We start from the raw sequence: 20,695 nt of genomic DNA on the forward strand, positions 1-20,695 counted from the left end.
GTTCTGTCCTTCCAAGCTGGCTCCCCTTATGATCCTGTGGTGACTGCCATAGTTCCAGGTACTAAATGCATTCAGAGATAGAAAAAGATATGCTTCTGCCTTGTGCTGCTTTTCTCAAGAGTGAGGAAACCTTTTCCAGAAGCCCCTCCCCCTTCTAACAGACTTCTCGGTGGTTTTATTGGCAAGAATTGTGTCCTGTGCCCATTTCTATACCAGATTGGCTTGAACTAATCGAGACGCATCTCTTAGGCCAAAAACACCTGATCACCTTGGAAATGAACAAAATCAGGGTTCTGTTAGCCAGCAAAAAGGGGAAGATGCACAACCAATGTTAGCCACAGCTAGTCTGGCCCAGGTTGTCATCGTCTGGTTCACTGAGTCAGGATAGCATTCCTCATGACCCCTAGTGGGCACATTTCTGTCCTCATGGCCCCATGGACAGAATTATTGATGGCATTTGGTTATTTGTTAAGAAAAAGGTGGCTTAAGCCAATGTTCTGTGTACATTATTTGTTAAAGAGTGTTAGAGATGTTAAGAAGTGCTGATTTATAAAGATGTAAGTTTAGCCTATTTTATATTTATATGCTAGCTCAATTTTAGGGTAATCATCTAGCAATAGTGATTTTTCAGATTACATTTGTATACAGTGCCCTTTTGAACTCTCTGGGTAGTTGGAAAGGCGTCTTTGATGAGCTGTGTGTAGTACAGCCAGTCAGTTACCAACTGGGAGAGAGAAGAGGCGCCTTGATTGCCTCCCCCGTTCTTCTTGGCAGCTATTTGAGACCTCTGTTGCAATAGAAGAACTCTCTCCTCCCGTCCTGCCCTGGACTCAGCCTCTTCAATTTTGTCAAGGTTCTCTCTTTATTGAGTAGCCCACATTCCATCCCAGTCTCCCCTCCCCTTGCCAGACTGTCTTGCTCTAGAGACTCCTTCCTAGCAGCATTCAAAGCGTGCCTAAATCTCTCCACTAAAATAAAACAACAATTTGCAAAAACCTCGTAGTCCTTGGATGTTGCTTCCCTACCCCTTTTCTCCTCTTCACAGCTGAACTCCTTCAACGTTTCGGATGTTTCATGTCTCCATTTCCTCCGCTTTTCGCCAACTCCTCGACTAACTGCCATCTTGCTATCGCTTTCACTACTCCAGAAACAGTGCTTGTGAAGATTGCCTTGTGGCAAATCTAATCAGTGCTTCCCAGTTCTTAACCTCCCTTGACTTCTCAAAGCGTTTGCCACCCCTGCCCTACCCCTCTCTCTTTGCCTTCCCCAACACGTTGGTTAGTAATTTTTCCTACTTATTTCTCTCTACGCTGGCTGGCCTTCCTCCTGTTTTGTCCAAGGTCCTCTCCCTGGGAAATGTTATCTACTCCCACGGCTTCAATCATGTTTTCTATGCTTATGACTCCCAGTCACCGTCTCCAGCCCCTCTCCTGCTCCTCAGTCCCATGTACCCAACTGCCTGGACATCTCACAGGCATTTCAAACTCGGACTCTAGGAAATCGAATTAGTCTGCTGTTTTTTGACTGCAAACCAACTCCCGCATTTCTTGTCACAACAGGTGGCCCTCTTGTCCACCCGGCAGCCCCAACCAGAAGCAGGGACCTCGTCCTCATCTCTGCCTCACTTCCCTCATCCGGTTGGTCACCAGGTCCCTCGGATTACACCTCAAAATAACCTTGAATCGGTTTACTTTCCTCCACCTGTATTGTGCTATCCTGGTCCCTGCTACCCCCATCTCTCACCTTGATTAATGCAACTATCTCCTACACTGGCTTTCCACAGCTACTCTTGCCTTGTTCTAATTTATTTTCACATCCACCTGGCCTCCCCTCATTCTTCTTACAAAAGAATTGAGTAGGCAAGTAGGGTTTTGAAATGTCATTTTCAAAACTAATAAGGATATGCGTCTATATATATGCCTACTGTATGTATACAGAGGATATGCAAATTTTAAACATCACTTCTCCCACAACTGAGCTGCTATCACCCTGGGGGTGGAATGTGGCAGCTGTTCCATCATCCATAAACAGCCTTACTTAGCTCATTAAGATAGGGTAGGAAAAACAAGGCTATATCCATGGGTATCTGCCTCAGAGACTTCTTCTGCAAGTTTTATAAGTTAGGCTTGGCTGTAAAGGAGAAATTAACTGAAAAGTAGCTGATTTCCAGTCAACTGGGTCAAACATATCAGCCCAACTACTTTAACAATAAGAATTTTTGTAGTTTGCCATCAAAATGAACACCCCAATATTCCCTCCCCGCCAGAACCAAAGTTGCCGAGGCTAATCCATTCGAGGAGTTGAAGTATGAAGAGTCACACCAACCAAAGGACTTGGGCCAGACAGAGCTTGAAAAGATAAATAGATCCCCCATCCATGCTAAACTGAAACATCACTGGGGGGGGGGGGGGGAGTCATTTTCCAAAAAGGGCTGGACTTTGGCCAATGGTCCAGGACCTGTCTTTTTAAACTATCACCACACATCAGAGAGTTCTCGGATCTTCAGGCAAATTACAGATAAAAATCAACCTGACACCATTTTACTTGTTTTCATGTAAGAAAAATTTGATGCATGCCTACGAATTTTCCCTCACAGAATTTGCTGTCTAGCAAAATGGGCATTGGGGGTTTGTGAATGGAAATAAAACGAGTAAAGAGATACAAAGCAGTGTATGACAAGACTGTTCTCTGATGCAAGCTCAGAGAAGGAAAAGTCTCATCTGCTTGGCGGGATGAAGAGAGGTTTTCTGGTGTTTTAAATGCTCCTGAGCATATATGTGACACAGAGCCAGATTCTGCCAGGATGAGAGAACTTGTTTTCGTTCTAGTGTTAGTGTGCTACACAATCAAACTTACAGTTTTCAGTTGAAAAAAAGAAACCCCTTTTTGCAGGGAGAATGGCCTAGCTTTTTAGCTACTGAAACCAAATAGATGATACCTCTGAAGTGTAAATGTCAATAATTCGTCCTCGTCCTTCTCGGCAAATCGGAGGGATTTAGATTTCTGAAGACATTAGCTGAAGTCAAGGCAGAAAGTATCTATTCTCGTGGAGTCTCTTTATAATGCCAGGATTGGAAGGTGAGACAACTGCCTTCATTTGAGGCTGTCAATAGTTACTGTAACTTTTCAGGGACATGATAACCTGTGCATACATCATCAAACCTGTCTCACAAGGAGGAGTGTGATTTGTTATAATGACACAGAAAACAATCTGTGCTCTACTCCAAGTTGCAATTAACGGAGAGGTTTCCAGCTGTTGCTCAGAGAGGCGGCCAGCTCTCACCACCAGGGGACAGCTGGGACATTGTTCCATAAAGCAACACCTCCCCACCTCCACTTGATCTCAGTATGACTGAATGTTTACCATACAGTGCTTCACATATTTAAAACACCTGGCTGAAGGCAGAGCTCAGGTAGGGTAGGCCCCTTCCCTAATGCCTATAGTAACTGCTAGTGTTCTCCTTTAAAAAATAACCATCAATCATGGCAGCAAAACTGACCTAAACCTTGCTGCTCCCTCAGGCTATCGTTCAAGTCCTCCCCTTCCTGGCCAAAACCCTCTGACCAACCAACCACATGGCTGCTTCTGCCTTACTCTGCAGTCCCTTGTCATATAGTTTCTATTCCTGATTTCTGTTCATTCGTTCGTTCGTTCATTCATTCGTCCATTCACTCATTCATTCATACAAACACATATTTCTAGGGTCTACAGTGTGCTAGGCGCTGTGCTTGTGCTGGAGATGCAGAGATAGAACCAGTCCTTGTCCTCAGGAAGTTTAGAAGCTAGAGAGGGAAACTCTACAGGAAATACTCTTTCCAAGGAAATCATTACCCCCCGCACCACCCTCAGACTAGCACCAATTCAGCTCAAACGTTTATTAAGTGCCTACCAAGCACTGTTCTGGGCTTGAATCTGATCTAGAATAAGACTTCTTTTCCTTCGAAAATCTTTGGGAAGATGAGACATTTATACAAATAATTTGGAACAAACTAGAGCGTATTGAGGGTCCTAGTGAAACTTCCAAGTAAATGATTTATAAGAGAGAAATGATATGGGGAGAGAGAAGAAATAGAACTTTATAGCTATGAGAATCAGAGAAAGCTTTTGGGATGTGGTGCCATTTGAGCTGCCCCTGATAATTACAAGGAACTCAAAGAACTCTACCGATTTGGTCTTCGTTGTCCTCTTTTTTACCTTGTTAAATTTTTTCTATATCTGTCTTCTCTTCCTTGTGAAGAGAAAGGTTGGGAAGATTTAAAGTTGGGGAAGTACTGGTTGCATTTTATAGACATTAAAACCAGGTACTTGATAGGTCATCATTTATTTGAGGCCCCTCAATAAACCAGCCACATGCCTAGCAGTGCCCAGTTCCCTATTTCCTAGCCCTGTGTTTCATCCATCAGACATGACTGCCTCAGAACAGACATAGCAGTTCCGTGGGATAATTGCATTTTAATTGAACTGTCTGTACTACTCTGTAAACGCCTCTGCAGAGATGGAAGGAAGAGTGTGTAGCTTGATAAATAAAATCATTCCTGCTAATAATTGCTTCTGCATAAGGATTACGGATCTAACCTCCAGGAGAAGGTGCCACTTAAAAGCGTGTGCTGAGATTCATTAGTTTTTTTTTTTTTTTAAGTAATTCCACAATTGGAGATGAATCTGAACTGCCCAGAATGTTCTCATATAGAAAATTGGTGCACCTGCAAATGGGTGTGGGGGCGTTCTTTCAGTTTTCGGTGCCAGGGCTGCGATCAGAGTGCTGCGGAATGCTGTATTTTAATCTTCCATGGACATAGTTTGTGTGTGGGGCTTTGTCCACAGCCAGGGTAAGGTGACCAGAAAGCAGAAAGCGGAGTCCCCTCTGGAGGCACATGCAGTCATGTGGTTTCTTTATGGCATTCGCCCCGCTTTGGGAACAGAGGACGTTGGGGGTTGGGTCACTTTCTTCCATCCCGTTGTAGAGTCCTGACTGCCTAGAAGATAGGACGACGTCTCAGGTCCTCCCACCCAGGGCACATCTACGAGCATTTCCTACTCTGGGCTTTCTCCTCTTGTCTTTCCTACAACCCCTGACTCCTAGGCTCCAGAGAGGCTTCAGTCAGACTACATGGTTCCAGCCCTGGTGCTGCCAGTAATGCTTGAGCGAGTTATGAAATCCCTCTGAATCAGAGTTTTCTCAACCATAAAATGAGGCTGCCGGAACTTCATTAGGGGTTGGGAGGAATGAACGTCCATTAAAGCATTTAGCACCATACCTAGCACATTTATAGTGCCCAATGAGTGTTGTCTCTTGCCATTATTGTTATGTCCCCATCCCATTCCTTCCCTTCTCTTGTTTCCCTTATCTGTGAAGATTAGACGTGCCCGTGTCTGATCACCCTTGAGGCTGGTATTGGACTTGGCTGATACTTAAGTGATATGGGGCTTCGACAGCCTTTGTATCTGACAACATGAGGGATGGGAATGTAGGAGATGGTGTTCTCTCTCAGGCTTTAGTTTTGTTTCTTATTAAGCCCTGAAAATAACGCCTGCTTGTAACCACGTAGCGGCAGGTTGAATTTATCATGTCTAGAATGTGGTATTCCCTTTCCTAAAAGGAAAATGTTAAAGAAATAAATGGAACCATACTTAGCAATCCGTGTGGTTTGCACCTTACGTGGCCCAAATGTATATCATAGTCTCTAATCCCAGTTATGGAGTTTCTGCGTCATCTCTCAGGACACTAGAGGCTTTCAGGCCACCTTTGTCAAGGTCCCTGATGTTTGGGTGTCTGTTTTCTTTCCATGTGCTCCTACCAAGTGAAGATGTGATCCTCAGATGGTATAGAATGATCTGTCTAGAAAGCGGTCTTTTTTTTAGTGCGAGTATACTTCCCTGAGCGTTGAGAAGATGATCTTTAAGTGGAGCTATAGAAGGTCAGAAAGCAGGAAACAGGATTTAACAAGTGACCCCAAATGTCCTGTCATAGAACTTTGTTATTTACCTGCTGTTCCTCCGTTTCCAGGGGCACCATCTGATAAAAGGGATCTCAGGTATGGTTCCATCAGTATAAATATAGATGACTATTTCTGGGTGATTTCAAGAAGAGTTGTTATAAGCGGGGACCATGTTTTTCACTTGGTACAATAAATGGAGGCCCCCTCCTGCTTTTCTCAGCTCACCTTCCTGTCCTTTCCTTAACAGTTCGCAAAGGCTACCGGATCCAAGCGGACAAAGAGAGAGACTCTATGAAGGTCCTGTACTACGTCGAGAAGGAGCTGGCTCAGTTTGATCCGGCCAGAAGGATGCGAGGCAGATGTGAGCATCTCTTAGTTCCGTGTGATCTGCGCGTCACGCGGGAGTTCAACGCTGAAGGGGATTCGGGGGTTACCAAACTCGGGCAGCCCTGAGCTCTCAGGGTTAGAGCTAGCAAGGGTGCCGGTGACATCCTGAGGACAGTAGCCTCAAGTACACACAAGGGAGAGAAAGGGCTTCTGGTGCGAGGAGTAGAGCAGGTGTGTGTCCCTTGGCTTATGTTGTATCTCTCCATGGAGTAGCCAGCATGTTGGGCCTGTGCAGTCCTGGGGTTGGAAATACTTTATTCGAAGAGTCTCTCCCTGCTACTCTCTTTAAAACAGACTCAAAACAATGACAAAAGATGTGCGTTTTTTTCCCAGCACGAAAGCCCCCATCATTGAACAACGGTCCAGCTGCTGACTTGCTAGAGGGGGGGCCTCGAGGCAAGTGAACGAGCAAGTCTGCCAAATGAATCTACAAAAAGGAGGCCCGACGTTCCTCTGAGATCCCCAGCAGCAGAGACCGAGGGGCTAGCAAAAAGGGTGTCCCTCTCGTCAAGAGAACCTTTAAATCACTGAGTTGCAGGGCCCCAACCTTAACTCACTCGCAGCCCGTCGGACGCTTGGCAGCCGACACGGCTGATTATTTGGCGTGGGTTCCAAATTACCTTCCGTGATGAGGGGCAGCACAGGGCAGGTCTGACGTAGATTCGCTAATTATCAAAAGGGTGCTGGCGGGCCTGGTGGTAAGGTCACAATGTCTGTCTCTCTTTGAACCCTCCTTGCCTTGGAAGCAAGGAGAGACTCGATAGAATTGTTGGGGAAACAGTCCCAGACTAGAGGCACTTTATTCAGATTAAGGACAACATATTCCTCCCAGTTTGCAATGCTAAATTCATCCTGTCTGGGCTGCATCCTCCCACCGCAGGGACTATAAAAAGACAATCTCCAGATTGGAATGTCAGGAATGCAGATGTCACTGCACTTGACAAGTTAGTTGTAACGTGTTGTCATGGAGCCCTGTGAGGGGACACAGATAGGGATCAAGGAGAAGGAGCCTGGGAGGAAATCTGTGAATCTCACAGCTCAGAGAAAAAGTTAAAACCTGAGGCTAAAACTAAAACGATGGGTGCCGGTTTAGGTGATGTCTCCTGCCTACCCGGAGGGTCTTGGGGGACTGACAGATCATTAATGTCATGGAATCTTAGCATCCATGGAATCTTAGCATCTTAAAGATGGCTGAGGTCAATCTTTGCAGTGTACAGATGAGGAAACAGAAGCCCAGAGGGTTGAAGTGACCGGACCAGGACGAAAACCCAGCTCTTCTGATTCCCAGTCCTGTGCTCTTTACCCAAGAAATTTTTGAGCAAACTGGATGGCTCCGTGGCTGCAGCGGCTGTATCTGTTTAGAGATCACAGCCTTTTACCTCCTAGGACTTTAGTATGTTAGAGCTGAAGAGACTGAGGTTGTTGAATCCACCTCCCTCATTTAAAAAGAAAATTTTGGGGGCGCCTGGGTGGCTCAGTCGGTTGAGCGGCCGACTTCGGCTCAGGTCATGATCTCGCGGTCCGTGAGTTCGAGCCCCACGTCGGGCTCTGTGCTGACAGCTCAGAGCCTGGAGCCTGTTTCAGATTCTGTGTCTCCCTCTCTCTGACCCTCCCCCGTTCATGCTCTGTCTCTCTCTGTCTCAAAAATAAATAAACGTTTAAAAAATTTTTTTTTCAAATAAAAAAAAATAAAATAATTTTTTTTCAAATAAAAAAAAATAAAAAAAAATTTTTTAAACATTTATTCATTTTTGAGAGACAGAGAGAGAGAGACAGAGCATGAGTGGGGGAGGGCAGGGAGAGAGAGGGAGACACAGCATATGAAGTAGGCTCAGGCTCCAAGCTGTCAGAGCACAGAGCCCGATGCGGGGCTTGAACTCACGAGCCACGAGATCATGACTTGAGCCGAAGTCGGACGCTTAACCGACTGGGCCACCCAGGCGATCCCATCTCCTTCCTTTTACAGAGAAGAAAAGGGAGGCAGAGAGGAAAAGTGCTAGAACTGGGTTGACATTACAATAATTGCACAGAGATGAAGTAGGAATATAGTTCACTTGACTTTGAGAGGTTCTGTTCCTGAAGAGCAGAGTAAACCCTGGGGTGGATCTTGGACGTGGGACGGTCTTGAAGATCTCCTTGTAAAACGGATCTCCTGGTTTCAGGTTGGGGCAAGATTCTGTAAGAACTGGGGATTTCAAGTTCATGAATATGCTAGCCAGGAAGATCCTTCTTCCTCTTGCCCCTTGTAAGTAGGGGGTTGCTCTTGGGATGTTTTTAGTCCAGGATCCTAGTGCAGTGATCTGTAGACAACAGCTACCAGGGCAAATATGTTCCACCTCCTGTTTTTGTAAAAAGTTTGTATTGGAACAGAGCCATGCCGGTTCACGTATATATCGACTGTGGCCGCTTTCGCGCTACAATGGCAGGGTGAAGAGTTGTGACAACACGGCTTGCAAAACCTAAAATATTTGCTATCTGGCCCTTTACAGACAAAGTCTGTCTTCCCTGTCCTAGAGTTACATTATTAGGTGTTCGTGAAGCAGGGACGTTGATGTGTATGCTCGATGCGGCAGAAATGTTAGAGCCTCAGACATCCTAGATAGTCCACCAGTATGAATGGTGAAACAGAGTAGCCCTCACTGTGTGGACAAGTGGGAAAAGTCCATTATTCCCTGAAGTTTAAGGAAAGTTCTGAGCCAACAATGTGATCGTTCAGCAGTTTCACTTGATGCATTTTATAGTTCTCTTCTTTTTTTAAAAAATTTTTTTAATGTTTATTTATTATCGAGAGACAGAGACCAAGCATGAGCATGGGAGGGGCAGAGAGAGGGGGAGACACAGAATCCGAAGCAGGCTCCATCCAGGCTTTGAGCTGTTAGCACAAAGCCCAACGCGGGGCTCGAACTCACAAAGTGCCAAACTGCAAGATCATGACCTGAGCCGAAGTCGGACGATTTACCGACTGAGCCACCCAGGCTCCCCTTATAGTTCTCTTCTGTGCTGTTCCCAGGAGATTCGAATTCACTGAGATCATGAGAAAAGGAAGGTTCTAGACTGTTTAATCAGTAGTATCTGAGTTATTCTTCTTTAAAATGGGCACTAACTAGTCCATTCTCCTCAGAAAGAGGAAAAGGTTTAACAATTAGATTATAATCCAAAACCAACTGATTGCATGACCAAAATGAATGACATTTCCAGTAAGCCCAGATCTGGTAGAACAGGACAAGGACACTGTTTATGCAGTGGTGGGGAGGCCCTTCCTTTCCTCTGTGGGTGGGACTCAGCAAAATTCTCTGCTCCTCCAAGGACCGATGGGGGTAGGGAGGAGAAGTAGAGGGGAACCTGAGACGCATATTTGTGCTGCCCACATCCTATCTTGGCTTACCTTTTGCTCAACAGCCAGGCCTTACACCTTGTAAATGTTGATTTTGATAATATTTTGAAGTTCTAACCAAAGGATTGTAGAAAACAAATGGATCCAGTTACATTAGAAATAGATTCGCTAGATGTGTTTTTTTAAGTAAAATGATATTCAATCCATTTCGAAGTTCTATAAATAAATAGTTGGTTTTTTTTTTTTTTTTTTTCTTTCCAGACTGCGATTCTGGTCTTATTCACAAGTGCTTATTCAAAATGCTACTTAGGGCCCTTTAGGGAAGGAGCAAACTGTGGCCATCCCCTCCTTAGAATTTTGTAGGAAGAGTACAAGTGGAAGCCCATAGACCATAGTGCAGCCCAATCCCCCTTTCCTTCCCACACCTCTACACAACTGTCCTAGCCACCCGTGGCTGCACACTCCTGGAATCCTCTTTAGGGAGGCAAAGAAGTCTTTGTAGGCCCTGGAGATGGACGTGGTGCCAAGTGGGAAGGATATTCCAGGTTCCTGGATGAGTATCCAGAAAGGGAAAGAATGGATACGAGGTATGCAGTCCCCTTGATCCTGTGGACTGTGCTCTGTGGTGAGGGGCATGGCTGCAGGAGGCTGGAATGGGGTTCCTCTGAAGCATGGGGCTGTCCCGGCTCTGAAGGCCCGTCTTGGGACTCAGGCAACAGTAGGGAAGATCTTGTGAGCTATGACTTCTCTTTTTGCCCCTTTTGGCTCAACATGCCTGGGATCGTCATGGCTTTCACCCAACTATACATGGAGAAAAACACTGGAACAAGGATGATGATGCACTAGGAGGAAACCAGCTGCAAAAGAGCCCAAGTTCTGGGAAGCCTGCCTTCGGTGGGGCAGTAACAACTGTTTTCCCATTCCACCAACAGAGAATGCGGGAAGCCTTCCTCCTGATAAGCGAGTGGGCTTTTGGGTGGAGCCAGTTCCCGGCTGAGCTCGGAACACAAATCCCATTAGTTCAGGTCTATAACCAACCCTGGACAGGACTGAGGCCTTCGGGAGGGAGTTTCCCCAGAGCCTCGGTCCCAGCCCTTCACAGAGTTCCCACCCTAATATGTAGAAAGCTCCGTCACGTCTGGTTTTGTCCCTGCAGATAACAACACCATCTCGGAACTCAGCTCCCTGCACGAGGAGGACAGTAATTTCCGCCAGGCGTACCACCAGATGAGAAGCAAGCAGTTCCCTGTGTCGGGGGATTTGGAGAGCAATCCTGACTACTGGTCAGGTGTCATGGGAGGCAGCAGCGGGGCAAGCCGGGGACCCTCAGCCATGGAGTATAACAAAGAGGATCGGGAGAGCTTCAGGCACAGGTGAAGGTGGCTGCAGCAGGCAGCTTTGGTGCCGGGTGCTGGTGGCCGGAGCTCGGAGGCTGTTACTTTCTGACAGCGTCTCTGTCTCCCCTTCTAGGCTGTCCTGCCACATCTCTCTGGGCTATTGAACATCCCCTTCTCACATTAATTTTTTTATAAATTTTTTAAAAATCTTTATTCATTTTTGAAAGAAAGACAGAGCGTGAGCAGGGGAGGGGCAGAGAGAGAGGGAGACACAGAATCCGAAACGGGCTCCAGGCTCTGAGCTGTCAGCGCCAAGCCGGACGCGGGTCTGGAACTCACAAACCGCGAGATCGTGCCGCTGAAGCTGAAGTCGGTCGCTTAAGTGGCTGAACCACTCAGGCGCGCCCCACCCCCTCACATTTATTAAGCAAGGGAACACTTACGACACCATGTGTAGAAGTAATCATTCAAGGCCCTTTGAAATGGGCACCGTACTGAACCTTAATGCACCTTATTAACTACGTTTCCTGAGTAACCTTATTAACATTTCCCTGCCCTTCTCATAATATTTTATCCTATAACCTCTAAAAATTCCCACCCATCACCCCCATCATTTGATCATTGTTACGTGAAAGGTAAGATGCCAGACACGTTATATATGCTGTTGTATTTGATTCTCATAACTCTAAAAGGCAGGTACTGTTAATGTCCCCATTTTAAGTTGGGGCGGGAGGGGGGCTGAAATTTGCAGATGTTGAGGAGCTTGGTAGAGTCACCTGGCCAACGAATATGGGAGGCCAAGACGTGCACCCTGTTTTGTTTGGCCGCTTCCCACTGAATAGGACCAACACCATTCCCCTGTCCTTTATCTTGAAGGACACTAGACGTTGTCTTTCTCTCAGACTGACCAACTGCAGGTAACTTGCAGAGATAAATTGACCCTGGGCTCTGAGGCAGGAAATGGGCTCTTTGTATGTCACCAAATATTACAGGGCATTCTTGGGCTACGACTGTGTGCATCCCAAGCCACCCCAACCCACGCTGGCTTTGAGGGTGTGAGGAGACATGTGGCTGTCAACCAGAAGTCACATAATGATCGGAAGGCCCCGCTGTGTGTTTCAACACCATATATATATCACCAAGTATTTTTACCTACAACTCCGTCTTGATCCTCGGCACGAATTCAGGAGCTAGCCACGGCCGCCCTCGCTCTACTTTGAGAGTCCGGGGTGTCAGAGGTGTCCAAGGCCGCTCAGCCGGCCAGAGCACACGGCGCTCTCGCGTCCCACTCAGACCCCTCCCCCCCCCCCGCCGGGCCCCCGGGGCCCCCGGCGGACGCGCAGACCCCGGTTTAGGGCGCCAGGGCCGGCTGACCGTCGTCTCCTCTGCCCTCTGCCCTCAGCCAGCAGCGCTCCAAGTCCGAGATGCTGTCCCGGAAGAACTTCGCCGCCGGGGTGCCGGCCGTCTCCATGGACGAGCTGGCCGCCTTCGCCGACTCGTACGGCGCGCGCTCCCGCCGGGCCGACGGCGACAGCCACGAGGCGCGGGGCGGCGGCCGCTTCGAGCGCTCGGAGACGCACGCCCTCGGGGGCTTCTACCAGGACGACTCGCCCGAGGAGTACTACGGCCCGCGGAGCCGCAGCCGGGAGCCCCTGGGCGACGCGGGCCGCGCCTGGGCCCCCGGCACCCCGCGCCGGCGGCCCGACGACGCGCCCCTGCCGCGCCTGGTGAGCCGGACGCCGGGCACCGCGCCCAAGTACGAGCACGCGCCCCGCGCCGGCGGCCTGGAGCGCCAGGCGCGGCCCGAGGGCGCCAGCCGCGGCGGCAGCCTCGAGACGCCGTCCCGGCTGAGCGCGCAGCTCGGCCGTCGCAGCGCCTCCTACTACGCCTGGTCGCCGCCCGGCACCTACAAGGCGGCCTCGCCGCAGGGCGACGACGACGACTCGGCCGACGACGACGACGACGACGCGCTGCCGCCCTACAGCGAGCGCGAGCTGAGCCGAGGCCCGTCCTACCGCGGCCGCGACCTGCCCTACCACGGCAACTCGGAGAAGAAGCGGAAGAAGGAGCCCACCAAGAAAACTGTGAGGCCGAGCCTGGCGCTCCTCGGGCGGGGAGCCGTCGGTGGGGGCGGGGGAGGGGAGGGCAGGGCAGGGGGGAGGCTCGGGGAGGAGGGCCAGGTGCCGGGGGCCCGGCCGCCGGCTTTGGGAACGCGGATGCCAGGCCGGGTTTTGCCCACCTCGCTCTGCCCCGGACCAGGTGAAGGCAGTAAGCAGGGGGCCCTGGAGAGTTGCCAAACGCAGAAATTGCGGGGGTGCAGATGGAGCGTCTCAGATCCTTAAGAGCAGCTTTAAGAAGCGTGTGGCGTCAGGGATTCGAGAATCGTTACCACCACAGACGTTTGGTGGTGGTGGGGGGGGCTTCTGAGATCTGTGTGCAGAATGTGCGATGCATGCGTGTAGATGCGTTCCCACCCCCCCCCCCATCTCCCACCCCCCCCCCCCCATCTCCCACCCCTTGCGGGGAGGGTTGCATAAACTTCCGGATGCGTTCACAGCCCGGAGAAGGTTAGTAGCTACTGCCGTGTTTGAAGGACAGCTCACTTTCCTCCTTGACATTTTGTTGAATGTAAACTATAAATTGTGCTCTGTGTATGTGAAGGAAGCCTTTCGGTCCCTGCCCGGTTAATTGTCTCTTTTGTAATTGGCCTTACATAGAGTGTATTGTTCTCTCTCTAAATGCCAAGGGCAGCCCGGTCCGCCCCTCCGCCCCAGATGTGAGCTCTGGAGGTCAGAGTATCGCCAGGGGACAGTCCCAAATGCCCACTCTTGGTTGTCAGAATGCCTCTGCCCCCTGTGCTCTGAAGACCACTCTGCCGGCCCAAGGGCTTACCCTCCCCCCTCAGTTACCCTGCTTCTTCCACCATTTTGTTTTTCGTAACTCAAGGTGGACCTTTCCTTTAGTGTGCAGTATGGGGAGAGAATATGAATGGGAAAAAGTTCTGGCATGACTCGTAGCCCCTCCAAAACAATTAAGCATCTTTTGTTGTTCTTTAAAGAGTAAAATGAGATGACCTGTGAGGTACCGTGAGCAGGGAATGAACTTTAAGGTTATGTCAGGTTTACGGTGCGCCGTCCGCACTAGCGGTTGTGGAGCTGTAAACGTAGTTAGCCCTAAAGGGCTGGGAAGTCATTGTGCGGCCACGGAACTAAGTTCCGTCGGATGCGTGTTGGCTTCAGCACCAACTGAGGCTTAGGAACTATAGCCATAAGCCTAATGAAATGCCCTAAGGGTGCGCCGGGCTCTGAACAGTTGGGTTGTAGCCTCTGCCCAGGGGACCATCCGCTGTGTTGGGTTGGGGTTCTTTAACCATCGTGTGGCTTAACATTGGGCTCTTTCTGCTCTTTTCCAGAGTGACTTTCCCACCAGGATGTCCCTTGTGGTCTGATGTTTGTTTTCAAGCCGTCTCTCTGGATGACTAGAAATCAGAAGCGGACTATGGAGACAAGACACAAATCCAAGAGCCAGCAGGCCCGGGACCTTCTCTGGGCACCACCTTGGAAGATTTGACCTTTGCTTTGGCAAGGGATGGGGGGGGCGGCCTTTGGGGGGGGGCTGGTTCCAAACTTCAGCGTACATCTAACTGGTGTGAGAAACAAGATGACTACGTTGTGAGAACATTCCACGCACGGAGTGTCTCATCCACTGAGTTCATCCTGCCTGATGTTTTTCCTTAGCCAAACCGGGATTCCTTTTCCAATTCTTAAAGGGAGTTAGCTCTGGACCGCCGATCCCTGGAAAATGCCTCCGCCTACGGTGTGCTCTTCTATACTTCCTGTGCTGTGCTTAGAGACAGAAGAACTTATTACTACCATTAGAAGAAGGCCTGATACTGACAACAGAAGATAGCTTTAGGCAAAGTATACCTTTTACCCCCGTCTCCCAGTCACTAGTCAGTGACTATTGTCACGCTAAAATCAGAGGGCCTTTGGTGAGCTCAGTGACAGTGACCTGCTGGACGATCACAGAAATGACTTCAACTTGCCGTTCCGAATGACATGCCTTGAGTGGCTGCAACAAAACAAAAGAGTATACGTTTTTGAAGAGCTGTGCAAGTGGTATTTCTTTCTCCACTCTGAGAACATAAACTGCTTTTTCTCCTTCTGCTGTGCACAGTGACATCTGAGTCTCGGACATTAAGGGCTCTCCTCACCCTCCTTCTCCGGGACTTTTCACATGGCGGTGCCACCCACAGAGCCCCACCTCCCTCTGCACCCTGATTAACTTGTCATCAGGTGCCTTTTGATAAACGCTTAAAATACACACATGGAAGAGAAGGGGAAGGGGAAGAAAAAGGACAAAGCAGTAAGTAGAGAAGAATGAAAAAGAATTTAAGAGGAAAAGAATATACGATCTCGTTATGTTTTGAATGTGGGCCATTTCCCCCACAGATTCCACTTGATCTTCTCTGGTTTTGTACTTCACTTCCCGTGAGTTGTTTCTGCCATCCCAGCCCTGCCCTTCCAGGACACCGGAGATGGTGGAGTGTGCAACTCTTCGCCTCATCAGATTGCTGCTCTAGATGCTTTGGGAAACAAGTGATCTGGCTCTCTCAGGAAGCAACGCTTCCTATTCCCACCCTTGCCTAAATGACAGATTTTGCCTAAATCCCAAAGCTAGATATCTCTGGATGTTGTAATTTGTGTAGATTGCAAAAAAAAACAAAAAAAACCCGGCCATAAATTCTTCCCTTCTCATCAAGAGGTGCGGCCTGTTTCTCTACCCCTTACATCTGGGATTGGCCATGTGATTTGATTTGGCCGGTGGCCCAAAACATATGTAACACAAGCAGAGACTTGGAAAAATTTTTGTGCATGGGGCCTGTTTTCTCCTGCTGCTCTTGGAAACCCTGCAGTTGCCACTAGGTGTACAAGCCTGGGCTGTCCTGCTGCATGATGAGAAAAAAAGGCCCGGTCCCCCTGCCACCCTGACAGCCCATCAAGTCTCAGCTGATCGCAAACACCGGCGTGAGCCAGCCGCGACCAACAGAAGAACTGCCTCGCTGAGCCCAGCCCAAGTTGCTGATTCCTGCTCAAGGCTGAGAAGTTGGTGCACCTGTTATGTGTTCCTTTCTCTTCGAGGAAAAGCTATTTCTTCTTGTCTGGATGTTCTTCATCCCTGACTCCATCTCACCTAGGTGTCTCACAGTCTCCACTTTCTTTGGCAAACGTTTGTCAAAGCTTTTCACCCCACACCCCACACCATTGTGGTGGGACACACGGTTGGGTCAAATCCCCGGAGGACAATGATGCCTGGCCTCCCAGCAGTGGTAAATTTTTTTATCTTTGAATCCCCGGGCAACCTACGAAGGTTTCTTCTTCAGCAACTCCTTGGTCTTCTCCAGAGCCACCTGATTGGAGCTGGGCCCTATTCTCAGAGTACCATTCCACTGGTATCCATTTACTTCATGACGTGTCCAAAACAGTCCTGCGTGTGCAGTGAAATAAAGAAGTGGCTGGTGGTGAGGGTCAGAGGATGAGTTGACATCACTGCTTGGAGGAGAACTGGCCCACCAAGCGACTTTGCAGTGGCTTCGGCCTGTCTGAGAGGAACCAGGGACGGTTCAGCCCAGCGCTGGCACTTCCAAGGGTGGGGGACACAAGCCATAACCCTGGTGCTGAGTTTTAGACTTGCTGGTGTGTCCCTGGCCTCTAAGAGCCTAGGTCTAGTCTGTTTGTTTTGGCCCCAGTTCAGACGGAGAAGATGATTAAACATCATCATTTCTTAGTCACCAGCTTTGGATTTCAACTTGCTCAGGCAATTCTAGAGAATATTGGGTAGCTGTAGTAGCTATTATCTCTTTATACTGAGCACTGTGTCAGGCTTCTCTCCACCAAAGAGCCCCATAGCACCAGCTGCAGAGACCAAACATATTGCTTTTGTTAGCCGAGGGCATGTATGATTTTGGTGAAGGTTAGGGGAGTCGTGGAAAAGAATTATTAAAATTGGAAACCTGCAGTTCCAAAGACGACAAAACTACAGACAGACAACACAATAAAAAACACAAAGATGACAGGCTACTGAAATAACCTGGGGAGATAGGACCAGGTTGTCCCCTGTAGGGCTGCATAAATCACTGAAATTTCCAGGCCTTCGGCCAGGAGAGAACACCTGTTTCTGGGTATGGGGACGCAGACTGGGTTGACTGCACAAGTGAAAGTAAAGCTGGCCATCCTCGGCACCCCGGCTTTTCTCAGTGGGTCCTTTTGTTTCTTCCCTGAATAGTGTTTCCCATGTAGGACGGACTTAACGCGTATTAGCTTCCTTCCTAGGTTCCATTGGGTACAAAATAAGTCTTGTGGAAGACATGGTCTCTGTCCACTGGGACCCTGCAATTGAACAGGCGAAATAAGACATGCCCAAGAAAGAATTAGGAGATTTTATGCATATAATGTGAAATATTGCTATGGATAAATTATAACAAACCCAGAGAATTAAAGTTTTTAAATTTAAATGGGTATATTTTGATATTTAAATGTTGTGTGTGTGTCCATCCGTTGTATTTAAAGATATGCTCAGTGTCCTGAAAAGCCAGTGTTAAAAAAGTCTGACTGCAAGAGGTGAATTCGGATGGGGGAGGGGGGAGTACAAGGCCCAGGGCCCAGTGGGTTGATGGAGGAGCTGCTGTGTTTGCCTGTGAGTCACAGCTGAGTCAGGGCTGTGTTGGATAAGGGGGCGTGGATGCAGGTGGCAGGAGGTATCCCCCAGGACTGCTTCTTTAGGTCCTGCGTAGACTCACCAGGAAGCCCGGGACACTTTGGTGGCCCCGGTGGTACATGTCAGCTGTCCCGCCCAGGCGTGCTCCCGGGGGAGCTCTGCGTCTACTTATCCAGGGGCTCCATTCCGCAGCCGTGAGTGTTGCTGGCCACCGTCACCCGTCACCCGCACGGAGCAAGTCTGGCGGAGATAATGGGCCTCTCCTCTCCCTTCCCGAGACCGTCCCTCTGCCCCTGGCACAGGACTGTGCAGAGTGGGGGTGGGAAGAGGCTGCCACCGGAGCCCGAGGCGCTCCGTGCTGAAAACAGCCACGCCGGTAAATAGTTCTAAATAGTCTGAAAGACTTCACGTAGGCAATCTGATTAGACGTCAGGCAGCCTTTTCGGGAGGCTGAAGTCACAGACACTGCTGTAATCCAGCCCCCCCTTTTCTTTGTGGCCGGAGAAACGAACCGTCACTGCCATTAGTGAAATCACAAATCTGATTTAGCCTTTAGACTCCAAGCCGTTGCTGCTGGGTCAGTGTTTCCCCAAATTGCCCAACCATACAAATTACTTGATTGCTGTTAAACATGTAGTGTTGGGCCCTGTCTTGGAGATTTATTGGGTGGGTCTGCAGCGAGGACTTGTTCTTTTAACGTACGTTTCAGAAGAGTCCTGTGATCAGATGCGTTTGGAAAATGCTGCACTAGATCGTAACTAAGGTGCACCCCAGTCTCGAGGCCTCCTTGGGCTTTGAAATTTTTGTGTAAACATCTTGGGGGGGGGGGTCCCTTCTACTCCCTTGGGGCTGGCAGTGGTGAAGCACCCAGCAATCTGGCTGCCACGGTGGTAACTGACTCGCCAGGGTCCAGGGGTAGGAGAACTGTCTGAGGCAGAGAGAAAGGAAAGCCAGGAGCACTCCCAAGAACCTGTTCTAGATGTTTCTAATCCTGGAAAAGTGATCTGTTGTGACAATCCCAGATCTGACAAGAATTACAGGTAATTTTCTCATTCCCTTGATGTCATTCCGAGCAAAACTTAGATCGTGAATAGAAAGGAAACAGACCATTGGGAAACGGCAAATCATTTTTTGAAGCAAATTGCCAGCCTGGCTGTGGTCAACACCCACTGCCACCTTAAGGTCCAAAGTCGGATGGATGGGCAAGAATAACAAAATCTACATTATATCCCCTTCCAACGTCAGATTTAGATGATGCTAGAATCTTGCAAGAGTTGAAATTGATTTATAGGATGTAGAGATCCAAATTCACCAAAATAGGGCCTCAGGTACTTAAAGTCCTAGAGAAAAAAAGTGCCTAGTTTTTTTTTTTTGTGTGTGTGTGTGTGTGTTTTTTTCCTGCCAGGATCCTACCTCCTAGTCACCTGGGAAGCTGATCCACAGAGCTTGAAGTGAGGGGCTTTTGCCACCAGAGTGGAACAGAGATAATGCTGAGCTGCTTCAAGCGGCAGCCTGAGTTTTGGCATTGCCTGAGGGAGATAAGAAGGTTGATAGTAATAGTATTTGTGTTATTTTTGTGGCGTATTACTGTTTACAGAGCACTTTCACATGCATTCTATCCTTTGATCCTTACGACACCCTCCTGCCTTGGAGGGAGGGAGGGTGGATGTCGTGACCTCATCAGACAGAATGTAAAGCCGAGGTTGAGAAAAACTAAGTGATTTGCCTATAGTCCAAAGGCTTTTAAAGTCATAGAGCCAGGCCCTCTGTCTTGGATTCTTCCCGGGCAATTCCTACAACACCTGCAGGACGGGGATCCAGCTGGTTTGCACCCGGTGCAGAGTCCTGGACCCCGTGCCCACCCACGCGCTGCCGGTGGGGCAAGGCTGCGAAGCCGGCCACTGGGGCTGCCCCTCACTGCCCCGCGTCGCCCCTCAAATGTGGCTCTGCATGGAGCCAGCCTCCCTCCACGATGGTTTCTTTTTCATCAGCCGTGCTGTTGGGGGTGGGGGGTGGGGGGAAAGGACGTGACAAAAAAGGCACTTGAGATTTCAGAACCCTTCCTGAAGAGGAATTTCTGAGCCAAACTAGAAATTGATCTAGACTCAGAATTCTGGGGACTGGGGGCAACCTGCTTAGGCGTGAAGTATCTGGCACCGTCACTGTATCTCGGGGATTTTAGGTGGCACTAAGAGGGACTAGAGGTAGGAGACGATGCAGCTGTTTAGTTAGAAGTTTTGTCAGGGTTTCTCGCTGGGGCTGGACACGCGCCCATGTGGTCCGGCCCCTCTCTTCTGGGAAAGCGAAAAGAGGCACGAATAACTTCGCTCTTACCTTGGCTGTAAAGGCAAAGCCACTTTATTAACAAAGGCATTAGACAGTACCCCGCGAGAGTTTTCCTTGTGGGACCGCGCAAGAGGAATCGAAGGAACGACAGGGCTGAGGGGCCCGAAATCTGTTTCATGGGAGTCACGTGCCCGGCTATTTTGTGCCTTGTCTGTGGCATCAAAACTAAACTGTTGTTGTATCGCTGTTGCCCGTGATTTTTTTTTTTTTTTTCGGTGTCAAACATACAAAGTGACTTTGGTTGTAATGTTTTAATCTAAATAAAGTGTTTCGCCTACATTTGTTATCAAGAACTCGTAATTAATACCTATGTCTGATCGTGATCGGACGTTAAAAGACCTCAGCAGGAAAGAAAAGATCACGTAGGACTGCCTCGGGTTGTTGTAAGGACTGTAACAGAGGGGTTAAGGACTGTTAACAGAAGGCCGCGGGACCGCAGGGGAGTCAAGTCCTAGCAGCAGAAGGATGTTTTCACAGACTTTCGTAAGCCATGGGCTCCATAGCTTCTGTTGTCACTCTCCCTGCTCCCCACAGGCCTATATTCAGGAGGAGATAAGGGGTAGGAAAGACGGCTGGACAATGTGATGGTACCTGGCTCCTTTTCAAAGAGGGCACGAAATGGCACTTGGGGAAG

At 49.0% G+C, this 20,695-nt stretch overlaps 1 protein-coding gene across 5 annotated transcripts in view; it reads left to right on the forward strand.

Moving 5' to 3' along the window:
• Nucleotides 1–20,338, forward strand: part of ILDR2 (immunoglobulin like domain containing receptor 2) — a 63,892-nt gene extending 43,554 nt beyond the window's left edge. For all 5 annotated transcript variants that reach the window (XM_053909358.1, XM_053909359.1, XM_053909357.1 and 2 more), the window contains 4 exons: nucleotides 6,188–6,301; nucleotides 10,818–11,034; nucleotides 12,401–13,082; nucleotides 14,411–20,338. In XM_053909358.1, the coding sequence (XP_053765333.1) occupies nucleotides 6,188–6,301; nucleotides 10,818–11,034; nucleotides 12,401–13,082; nucleotides 14,411–14,446 (1,049 nt within the window). In that variant the 3' untranslated portion in view covers nucleotides 14,447–20,338. The remainder of the gene's footprint in view (nucleotides 1–6,187; nucleotides 6,302–10,817; nucleotides 11,035–12,400; nucleotides 13,083–14,410) is intronic.
• The last annotated feature ends 357 nt before the right edge of the window (nucleotides 20,339–20,695 follow it).

Source organism: Panthera pardus, unplaced genomic scaffold (genome assembly GCF_024362965.1).
Source record: "Panthera pardus isolate Hobbes unplaced genomic scaffold, ASM2436296v1 HiC_scaffold_21, whole genome shotgun sequence".
Lineage (NCBI taxonomy): Eukaryota > Metazoa > Chordata > Mammalia > Carnivora > Felidae > Panthera > Panthera pardus.